This window comes from Astyanax mexicanus, chromosome 3 (assembly GCF_023375975.1).
Source record: "Astyanax mexicanus isolate ESR-SI-001 chromosome 3, AstMex3_surface, whole genome shotgun sequence".
NCBI lineage: Eukaryota > Metazoa > Chordata > Actinopteri > Characiformes > Acestrorhamphidae > Astyanax > Astyanax mexicanus.
This window is the reverse complement of record NC_064410.1, coordinates 45,022,705-45,035,044: the sequence shown is the minus strand read 5'-3', so window position 1 is coordinate 45,035,044 and position 12,340 is coordinate 45,022,705. Positions and strand designations below refer to the sequence as shown.

General features: G+C 39.3%; 1 protein-coding gene across 1 annotated transcript in view; it reads right to left on the bottom strand.

The window, feature by feature from the left end:
* The window catches only part of trit1 (tRNA isopentenyltransferase 1), a 65,322-nt gene that overhangs the window by 43,962 nt on the left and 9,020 nt on the right, over positions 1-12,340 (bottom strand). The window contains exon 2 of the mRNA XM_007249276.4: positions 582-722. Within this exon, the coding sequence (XP_007249338.1) occupies positions 582-722 (141 nt within the window). The remainder of the gene's footprint in view (positions 1-581; positions 723-12,340) is intronic.

Sequence of the window (12,340 nt, the reverse complement as noted above, 5' to 3'; positions counted from 1 at the left end):
ATGGGTCATTAATCTCACTCACAAGATAGCACCTCACAACTGTGGGCGTTCCCAAGCCTACCCTGAGGCAAGACTTAATGATACATTTACATACTGCCATCCCATGACTTTTGCCATGAGGTAAGGAAACTAAAAATCAAAAAATAATCCCCACTGATGGTAATGTCCACTAGGTAATCCTAGTACTTTACAGCTTGCAATGGGTCATTAACCTGACTCACGAGATAGCACCTCACAACTGTTGGTGTTTCCAAGCCTACTGCTGAGGTAATACTTCATTACCCATTTTTATACTGCCATCCCATGACTTTTGCCATGACCTATGGAAGCTAAAAATCACAAATCATCCCCACTGGCCCACTATGTAATCCTAGTACTTGCAAATGGGTCATTAACCTCACTCACAAGATAGCACCTCACAACTGTGATTGTTCCCAAGTCTACTTCTGAGGCACAACTTAATGATTAATTTACATACTGTAATCCAATTTTTGGTTATAGTACAGTAGTCTTAAAATGTACAGATATAGTATCTGGACAGAGTAAATTAATAATCAAATAAATGAATAAATAAAGGATATTAGAGACAAAACTCGGTTCCTGAAGTCCACCACTGTGTAGCTGCTCACCAGTGGGTCCACAAAGCTGATCATGTGATGGGGACACTGCGCCTGCTCCTCTGGTGTCACCTTGTTGGTGATGATGTCCAGCCCTTTATAAACCTGTAGAGCAAAACAAACAAAACAGAATTATGGTCAAATTTAATATTGTGTAAAGTTACTAAGTTAAACCTAAATCTCTCATCGCCATTTTTAACCACTGTTTAATAGGGGAAGAGCTTAAAAAACATGTATACTGTATATTTTATTTTTTCTGTAGTGACTCATAAAAATATCAGGATGCATCATCAGAAATTATGCCAAGTTTTAGAATTTGCATCTCTCAACAGAAGTGCTTCAACCAGTGTTCTTTGAGTTGTTTGTTACGGAGCAGAAACCTGTTTGGGTTTTAGCATTTGACCATTGCCCACCTCCAAGTCCTATTTCCACAGCCTGGGTTGCCAGGAATGGAACACAATAGCAGGCAAACAGCTTGCTACAGCCTTGGCATCTTTCTAAAAAGCTTCATAATGAGAGATGGAGCAAACTGCAAGTAAATACTGGCAATGAATTTCATAGACTGAGACAGCTTAGATCCCAGAAGGGCTACAAGACAAATGCTGAGCTGGCTAAGTTTCTCCTAAACAGGTAACAACTGAGCTTCAGTTAACAAGAGCTAGGTTATTTATCACAACCACAGGATAGGCATTTTAAGTCATTTTAACATTCAAGTGCGCAAATTAATACTCAGTGGTCAGTGTGCAAATAGTTCATCAAGGCATCATATTTATATATACACACACACCGTATTTTTCGCACTACAAGACGCACTTAAAATCCTTTAATTTTCCCAAAAATTGCCAATGTACCTTTTAATCCGGTGTGGCTTAAATATGTATTTTAACAGTCAGATTGTAAGAAGTATTAAAGCCATTCCGCCAATTTAGTTCTCCAGCTGTATTAGCATTAGCTGGTAACCACGCGAAGCGCTAGCTCTTTGGCCATCCAGAGAGAGTATTATCGGCCTGTAGCCTGCTGGTAACTCCAGATAGTAGCATTGCTGGAGCAGAATTAGCATTACCCGCTAACCACAGCGCTAGCTCTTTTGTTGTTTAGAGGGGAAAATTATTGAAACGTAGCCTGCACGTTTATGGTGTTAAAATAAGCTACGTGGGATGAACCGCTAGCTACAGCCTTGGCTTACCGGAACACTCAGGGTTCCTCAGTGTATTTCTGTATCACTAGCGGTTAGCCGCTAATGCTAATGCTCCAGTTTTAGTGGAAATCTGGAAATCTAAGCATACTGCAAATAAACGGAAGCTCTTTACTAACCCAAATAAACAATTTTTAGGAGAAAAATCAGTGAGTTAAAAATCAGTTTTTAAGAATTACAGTTTTGTTTACTTAACTTAGCTTTACAGCTTACTACTGCTAGTGTTGCATAAAATGCACTTTATAATCTGACCAGATTTCTGGTTTATAAAAAAAGACCAGAAAATAGTTGTTTATTGATAGTGCACCGTATAATCCGGTGTACCTTATAGTGTGAAAAACACAGTAGGTGATTCAGACTAGTGCTGACTACAACTTATCATGAACTATGCTAGCAGGCAGACAACTCTCTCCAGTGTTGTGACACTTTTAACTGAGTTAACAATTTTACAGGCTTGCTGTCCTGTAGTATGTATTGTTCTCGTAAGCTTTGCCATTAATATAGTGACGCACAATAATGCAACACTGTTAATAAGGGCCATTATGAATGACACCGAAACCAGACCAGTCCCATAAGCCCACTCATTACCCCGCAGTGCAAACACAATAAAACCTTGTTTTCCATTAAATTCAATTAACATGATGCTGTTTAGATTAATAATGTGTATGCGTGTGTAAAACACTGTTGCAGACCTGCCGTCAACACATCTCGCAGCAGCACACGCAGAGTCAGAGCGAGCGCACCATATGCTGTGTTCCCGGTATGTGGCAGCTGCCTGCTAGCAGTTTACAGGGAGGCCAACACACAGTCTCTTCACAAAACCTCCTGGAATGTCAAGAGGGCCTTCGGTTTGTGTCTTGTGATTCTTGCGATTATGCTAGCCTGCATTCCTAATGAATGGGTTACCTCCTCCCTTGCATGTCGGTTTCGGCAAGCGAATAAACCGTTCCTGAATTATTAAGATTCTCCTCTCTGGAGATTTCTCCACAGGGCACCATCAAGTGAATCAAGAGGGGAGTGGAACCAGCAGTAAACTAGTGACTAGAGGCTCCAGATTCACTCCTACTCCTCACATTCATCATTAGCAGAAGTATGTATGACTAAAAAATAATAAATGGAAGGACTAATAAGGGACTACTTTTTTTTCCTTCATTCAAACGCTCCATGGTGAAATTAAACCCTCTTAACTCTTTTAAAAATGGCAAAAACACAGATGTACCTGCTCTTTTCACTTTCCAACCCTACTTCATTGTTTATTCTTGTAGTTATTTTTTTTTTCAACTTTAATTCACTGTCTTCATGTGCATTATTTTGCAATTATATTTCTTTTTGGTCTTCTTTTTCATTACTTTTTATTTATTTAAATATAATTTATTATATATACACATAATATATAATATAATATAATTTCTTTGAACAAGAGTCTGTTCTCTTATGCATTAATTCTTTCTGTAATGCACTTTAAATAGCCTCTGTGTATTAACAGTGCTATAGAAACTGACTTGCCTGTCACAATAATTACATTATCAACTTATTGTTTAAAATATGGACAATCATATTTTAAGTCTTATATTATATTAAGTCTTCCTTAACCTGAATTATTCGGTATCTTCACTAAAAGATATAAAATCAAACAAATGCAGTTAAAAAAAATAATTAACTAAATCAATTTTCAAAGACATAATTATTTCAGGGTCATACAATGTTCTTAAAATGAAAAAAAAAATGTTTCCTGCAATTACATTTACTATCCTTAGTCCAAACAAAAGTAGTTATAGTGACCAGCCATCATACTGATCTTCTGTATCAGACTTCACAACTAAACAAACAGGCACATCCTAAAAAAGATTTATTACAGTACAGGTAAAGATCTAAAGGCAAGATAACAACCGTGTCTAAACCATTAACAGCTGGAATTCTACTTTTTTCTGTTCTAGTGTGTGTGCATGTGCACGTGTGTGTGTGTGTGTGCGCACGCGCATGTGTGTTTAAAGACAAGCAGACAGATCAATACACTCGCCATGCAGTCTCCATCTCTGTGTCTCAGAGGGGCGACAGCGACACAGTGGGCTGTATGTCTGACCCAATCACAGCTCATGATTCCAGCACTGGTGGAAGACACATTCGCTCACACCACCCAGAGAACATTAAATTGAAACAGGGATCCCCTGATATGGACCAACTAATGGGACGTTTTGAAGTTTTTGCAGAGAACTACTGACTGGTAGATTTAAAGAACCCTAAGAAATGAAAACATTCTTGATTTATTTTCAGTTTATTGCCCATAGTAAATGAGACTAACTTCATCAGTATTGGCACTACAGAGACATAGTGCTTTAGGGTCACAAATGCAACATTATTTATTCACCTTTTAATTGATTTTTTTTGCTATAACATAAATTCTGTAAAACAAATCTTCTATTTGAACCTTCTATTTGAACCACACTCAACAAAAGTCAGGTTTACGTTTATATTTATGCTTTACTCACAAATTAAACAAATTGCTTCAGCATCAATTATCAGTCAATCAGTTAATTAGCAGTTTAGCAAAACATTTGCATTTCTCTGTTAAAAAAATCACCATGTGACTTAAATATAACTACTAGGGTAGAAAATATGTATGATTTATGATTAAATCTGTACCTCTGAAGTCAATTCTCCATTAGAATAACACTACTGAGTTAAACTGCTACTAAATGACAAAAAAGAAAGCGAACAATAAATATTTAAAAATATTTCCAACTTTTCAGGTGTAACTTATTTTTATTTGAAAAGCAACCAAACACATTTAGGCTATTTAATTTATTCAATAATTTAAAAAGTGCCAAAATGAAAACTTGCGAAAAAACATTTTACTGAACATGTATTCTGTATCAGTCATAGTTTGATTTTGGCCCAAAACGTTTTATTTTAGATGCATTTCTGGCACTAAAGTGTTAACAGCAGTTAAATTGTTATGCAGTAAAATATAAAAAGAACTTAGCAAAAAAAAACTGAAACATCACTTAAACATTATACTTTTCGGAGTACACTAAACATCAAATATCAGCTTAAAAATACACAAACAATTTTAAGAGCTTTAGCCAGTGTTCCTAACATCTAAAGTAAGTGTGTGCTGATGCTGATAGCACAGTGATTGTTTTATTTTCAGTTATTCCTAAAAGATTTACACAATCCAAAATTTTAACACATCTGGAGCTCATCAGTCAAGCCATCTGTCCCTGTAACTGGACACACAGCCCAGCATGCATCGCCCACATCATCTACCTTTTAATAGAGCCCTATCAGGATCCACTCAGCCGATACACTGGGGCTCCGCTTACATTATCTGGGATCAATAGTGTTTTATGGGGTTGGAAAGCAGCGGTAAGATGTGAACATGGTGTATGGACACGCTGCTCAGTTCCAGGATGGAGGCACGGCTGGCTGGCTGGCTCCAGCTGACCTGAGGTGACACGTTATGGAGGAATCACTGCTGATACGGGCGAATGTTAAACAGTAATTGTGAATAAGAGCAGGTCATAACCCAGACGGTGAAAAGAAACACTATCTAATGAGCATAAAACAGAAGCAAGATGAGCTCTCTCCAGCACCAGACAGAAAGCAGCTGTCCACATGCATTTATCCAGGATTGTGCCCACATCCTTTTTGATGTTTGATGGTAAAAAGAATGTTGATTGGTATTTTATTGACTGTTCGATATATGCACAGTCAATATACCCTTATGCCTAGTCTTTGTCTTATTAGAGTGATACTTTTCAGGCACTTATTTTTTACACTGATTATGTCTTACAGCTAATAAAAACCCAAAACCCAAAAGAGGGAAGAATTAAGTGGTGTAAAATGCTTGGTAGACAGTGTGCCTCTCCACTCTTTAGCTTTAAGCCATAATCATTAACATTATTACAAACAAACGCGAAAAAAAAGATCACTCTGTGGGTAAGGAAACTATATCATACGATTTTAACTTTTCAATAATAATCCAACTTTGAGGCATTCCTGCAATGTCAAACCATTGTCAAACAGGGGGCTCAGAGTAGTCCAGCTAATTTAGTTAGCTGTCAATCTGAGCAGGAGATCGCTGGTTTGAATCCTGGTCATGCACCTCTCCATCGCCTAAAAACCCCACTGCTCAGGCAAGGAAATTATCAATATATTTTTATACGAGATACAAGATGAGAGAATATCATTTATATTAATATTTGTGCTATTTCCCCTCTCTAGAATCTCTCTCTTTTTCCCCCTCTCTAGAATATCTGTCTTTTTCCCTCTCTAGAATATCTCTTTCCATCTTTAGAATATCTCTCTTTCCCCTCTCTAAAATATCTCTCTCTTTCCCTCTCTAGAATATTTTTCTTTTTCCCCTCTCTAGAATATCTCTCTTTTTCCTTCTCTAGAATCTCTTTCCCCTCTTTAGAATATCTCTCTCTTTCCATCTCTTCTGTTCATCTACAGCTTGTGCCTTTATAAAACTTGGAACATTTGTCTCAGATGTATCTTTTTATGTAAATTAATGAAAATTCATTGAGCACTGAGAGTGACCCATTGTATCACTAACGTTTATAGAAGCTTGTAGAGGTGTGACTCATCTCATGAGACGGGACACAAAACTGGGTTCACGAGAACGAGACAAGATTAAAATATTATAAAGAAAACTTGAAAAATGTTTTGAAAATCCAAAATGAAGCCAGACAAGCGAACGCCCGAATTTCCTCTTCTGCCGAGAGCTGCTCTGACTGCTTAGGCACTACACTCACCGCCACTGCTACTGTGTTGCCAGACACCTCTTAAAAGTGCATACTAAACAGTTTTTTTTCTTCCCGCGAGACAGGTTTGAGCTTGACGAGAAATATCACCACGTGTTTGCGAGATCTTGTTTTAGCCTTACCTCATGATGTAACCTTGAGCACAAATACAAAAAAATAGTAGCTGCTGCAAAAAATACACTATGTTAAATAAGTAAAAAGATAAAACAAACAGCTCTTGTATAGCACTTTGTATAGGTATCGGCTGCATCAAAATCCAATTTAAAAACTAAAAATCAAGGACCGGCCCATCACTAGTGCTCTGATGAAGGATTATACTTGTTGGGGTTGTAGAATTCTGAAGCTGCAGAAGTCAATAAAATCAGTAGTGTGTGTTGAATTTGGAAAAACACTCCTTGTCCTTGTTTAATTGATTATGCAAACAGCTAAAAGTTAAAAAATTTGGAAACAGAAAAAAGAGCAGGAATTAAAATACAATTCCTTACTGATAACACAGAGAGACAGGCATTGGTATTAGTGTGTGTGTGGTACAGCGATACAAAAAAACAGCCATGTGAATGCCTGGCCTGGTCATGTGGCTCTCATTTGGGGCCACGCTCCTCAAGTGCTGCCTGCATTAGTGGGTTTTGTTCCCAACGCCCACTCCCCCCTCCAGCAGGGTCCAGCGTACCAGTCTCCCCTCACCGCCGCGCCCGCCGCAGTCTCCCATCCATCCCTCCACCTCTTTCTCAGGACTTTTCCTGCCCCTCACTTCCTCTCTGTGTGTCTGAATGTGTGTGTATTTCTCCACCGGATGCCTCACACATGCCGTTTATCCTTTTGACACACATACACACACATCACCCTCTGTCAGAGCACTAGATCAGTAATGTCACCCATTCTGGACTCCTTTCTACTTTCAGAGCTGATTGTTAGCTTGGCACTCCCCTTATTCACTTTCTCAGTGCTATTCTGAAGCTGCTTCTGTTGATTCTTCTGAGTTTTTAGGGATTCATGTCTTTCTTAGTTGGCAAATACATGAGTGGGTGTTTAAATGCATATGCGTCTTTGTGGGTGGTGTATAAAGACAGAGCAAAAATGTACTAAAGCATCTAATTAAAACACTTCATTAAAAAGCCCAACAAGTCAAATAACAACAGATTATTCAAAAGAAATTGAGAGAAGTGCTGGAAGGCTTCATTCATGTTTCACTTTAACAAAATAAATAAATAAAAATCAGACTGAAGAAAGCCACATAGCTTGTCTGAAATGGGCATCAGCACTTAATTGCACGATAATAGTGCAAAAATGAAACCCCCAATAATGAAGTGTGTTTAGGATCATACTGCTGCAGCATAAAAAAAATCACCTTTAGCTACATTTTACAGACACTATCTTTTCAAAATCTATTCATGTGCCACTGGTTGCAACAAAATATGAATCCAAAGTATAATCCACCCACCACCATGCTTAACAGTTTGACAGGTGTACTTTCTTCATAATATATTGCCTATTTTCTTTTAAATAGAAGGTACGAAAAGGTCTCTTCTAATTACTCTCTCTAGGTCATGTTTTTGCCGGCATCACCGCACCATTCAGAGTCGGCTAAATTCTTAAGAGGTTATAATGTGCCCTTTAAGAAACCTTACAAGCAATTCTAGAGCTGCACACAACAAGTATTTCCTTTCCCAGTACAAAAAAAGGAGTATTAGATGATGCTCTTACAGATAGGCTACTACAGCAACCACCACCACAAATACAAGCAAAAAAGAGCAAAACAGTAAAGTATTTACATGGAAAGTGTGCTCAGTGTGATGCTCGCTTGACCATCTACGAATCATTTTCGTGCTAAGAAGCTTTTGGAAAACCCACCGCTGTTCTAACCAACAACGCAGTGCCTTATTGTGCACTGCTGCTTGATGCTTTAACATGAAAACTTCAGGTAATAATCTTCAGAAAAAGTGGTCAAATGGAGACTGAAAATGTTCAGAATCCTGTTCATGTAGCTTGCCATCGGCTGCCAGAGCCCTGAGAGCGCACAATTGGCCTTGCTCTCTCTTTGGGTGGGTAGATGTCAAGCTTTCCCCACATTTTGAAAGGGTGATGTCACTCAGCACAAGGCATCTGTGAGCTGACGTATTGGAACAGAGTCGCTGCGCTTTCCTCCGAGCGCGCTGTGATGCTACTCAGCAATGCTGCATCAGCAGCAGTTCGAAAAGAAGCGGTGGCTGGCTTCACATGTATCGGAGGAGGCATGTGCTAGTCTTCACCTTCCTGGTGTTGGGGCATCACTAGTGACAGGGGGAGTCCTAATGAGTGGGTTGGGTAATTGGCTTAAATTGTGTAAATTGAAGAGAAAATAGCATAAAAATAAATTTATAAAAAAGTGAAATAAAATTCTAAAAATGTGGTCAAATAACTCAGTTCTTGTTTTAAATTTACAGAAGACCAAATACATCCATTATTTTACAGTAAAAACATCCATGGTCAATACTGCCACAGGTTATACTACTATATCTTAAACTTTGATAAATCACAAAGCCCTACTCTTTACATCCACAGAGAGGAGTTGGGAAACGGAGCAGGCAAAACAAAGAAGAACTAGTGTGTGGGCTTAGGGGGAGCACAGCTCCATGTGGTGGGACCAGCTCCTCTTTGTGTGCATGTGTGTGCATGTATGTGTGTGTGAGTGAGAAAGAGAGAGACAGACCCAGGCAGCCCCCCCCCCTCCTCAATCTACACACTCTCAGACAAGCCTCCAGACAATAGGCTCAGTGTTGGACGACTGCAGCCTGACTGCCATCCACACCCAACCTCAGGCCACGCACGAGACAGCTGCTCCATACACACACTGAGCGAGAGAGTGGGGAAGAGAGATGGAGAGACCATGATAAATGAGAAGTAAATGAGACCAAAAACTAAAACAGACAAAAAAGGGAAAAAAGTATCAGAGTAGTACAAAGAACCAAATATAAGCCATTTTGATACTTATGGACATCTTGTGGATGAAAGGAAGTCTAAAATCTACAGGGAAAACTGTGAACTACCATGTGGAGAGGGTGAATTGTGTGAGGAAGACTGAAAGAGGACAACCCCCTCATGATGTCCTCAGAATGACCTTCATCTCCCACCATCGCCAATCCAGTAGAATCCCTTTCATAATTAGGCTCCCTCTGCACACCTCCACACGTTCTCCTAACTCTCCATCCATCTCTTCTCCCCTGCATCCTTCTATCCTCTCTTTCCCACAGGGAATAAGTCAGAAAAACCCAGGCTAATAAATCATTCATGACGTTGATCCTTTTTCTCCACCTCTGCGCTTCCATTCTAGCCATCGTTATGGAGTAGCACGGCACTCAGCGCACCACTCACAGCCTGGCCCCATTTCCGCAGCCCGGCCCTGCCCAGCCCAGCCCCTTCTGCCACTGTTCTTAGAGAGCAGACAGAAGGCGGAAATCAGGGAGTTGGGTTTGGTTGGGGAGGGGGTTTATATGGACTCCAGCTCTACGGTCAGATGAAGGTGATCTATAAACTACAAAAAAAATGCTCCAAAGAAGCCACACCCATCACTGCACCAATGCAACATCCTCATCATCCACTCAGTCCGCCAGCCACTCCTGCCCTAGACTCACCCAGACACAGAAGGTCAATTTGATAGCAATCTTTATATATATATATATATATATATATATATATATATATATATATATATATATATATATATATCATATCAGTAGGACGTCTTTTTAAAGGACAATGCACAGAGGAAAATTTTTTTTTTTTTTCCTAAACATTGTCAGCAGCAGCAGTTGCTTTCTACAAATTCTTTGACTGGAACCATTTAACAATATTAGACCACCACATTTTCCCAGAAGCTGCCAGACAGAGGCCACAGTAGACTGGATATTTCTGATTGATGGACTACCCTTACACAGAAGTGAAATTTAAGTGTTTAAGAACTCCATCAGCACTACAGTGCCTGATCCAATTGTGCCAATGGAATAAACATTTTTTAAACATTTATTTGAATGTAAAGAGCTCCAACATAGTGGAGTGAATGGTGGATAGAATACTATTAGAACATGACTAATTAGAAATGTAAAATCACAATTGCCTATTTGAACATTGTTCTGCTAAGACGAGAGCCACTGGCATTTTAATTTGCAGTAAAGGAAAAAGCGCAAGTGAATGCACTTTGACATAGTAAAAGAAAATCAGAAACCCAGAGACAACAGTAAGACTCTGCTGTACTCTGTGATATGACCTTCAATCATCATCACAATCCTCCGAATTGGACAGACTGGATAGGGCAGAGTAACATGACTACAGACACACACAAATTCACACTAGTATGATTTTAATATTTCAATCCATTGACACACAGAGGGGAAAGTAAAATAAACTAAGCACAACACACTCCTAAACTCTTAACTTCTTTAGTTGAAGTGCTTGTCTCCTTCCTACTCAGCATCTCAGACACAGACCACCAGTGCAGTTCTCTTTTTTCCCCCTGCTCCGACTGCCTCCGAGAGGCTAAAACAGAGCAGCCACAGAACCGTGCTCTACATGATTATGTTCCAGATGAGGTCAATGGGTTAATGTAGACTCATTAAGAAAATGTTTCCACGACAGAGCAAAAGCCACTGGAGATTTACGGCAGATGAGCCAACCTTACAACCACTATTTCTAATTCACATTACAGGTCCTATCAGAGCTTCTATCAAACCTCCTCAGAAGTCTGGACCAATACAGACGTCACACCAGGCACATGCTGCGTCGCCATTCATGGCACCAGGCAGACTGACACAATTGGATTTTCATTCATTCAGCACAAAATCGATTTAGCTTCTGGTGTGTTTGGAGTGATGGAAATGATTCAAAAAGCTTGGCCTCAAAAAGATGATAGCTGTGTTTTAGATCTGGAAAGATCTACAGTGTATAAGATGTAGCTTACACCCTTAGTATTTAATTTCGGTTTCATAAGTGTAAATACATCCAAGACCTAAAAGATTAAAGATTTACACGAGTCTGACTGCACAGAGTATTGCGTTTAATCAAACCTCCGCCAAGTACAACCAATTTGGCATGTTTAATCCAACACAGCTTCCAACAAGATTACACTCTGACTGACCAGAGATGTATTTAAATGCCAAATACATCTACATGTATAAATGCATGTGGTTAAAATCTTCAAATACATAGGCTCTTAGTGGTCCATCAGGCTAAGGTGCTACCACTATTACCCGAGGATCGCTGGTTCGAATCCCTGGTCATGCTGCTTGCCATCAGCAGCCAGAGTCAGAGAGAGATTTATTGACCATTGCTCTATTTGAGTGGGTAGATGATAATCTCTGTCCACATCACTCCAAAGGTGACGTGGTCAGCAGCATAGGCATCTGTTAGCTGCCTTATTAAAGCTGTGCTGGTAAACGCTGGTAACCTGTTAATGCTAAATTAGCAGCAGTTTGATAAGAAACAGTGGCTGACTTTACATGTATTGGAGAAGGCATGTGCTAATCTTCACCCTCCTAGTGAAAGGGGGAGCCCTAGTTAAGAGGTTGGGTAATTGGTCTTCTAACTTAGGGAGACAATGGATACAATTTAAAATAAATAAAATAATTTTTAAAAATCATAGAAAACAACTCAAATACTAGTTACGTAAAGTGACCACACGTAAATGGGGTCAAAGAGACTCTGGACCCAACAACAATTTAATTGACCTAAAACCTGGAAAAACAGAACAGAAAGAAAAGGTAATCCAGCCTGGAATTCTCTCAAAGGAT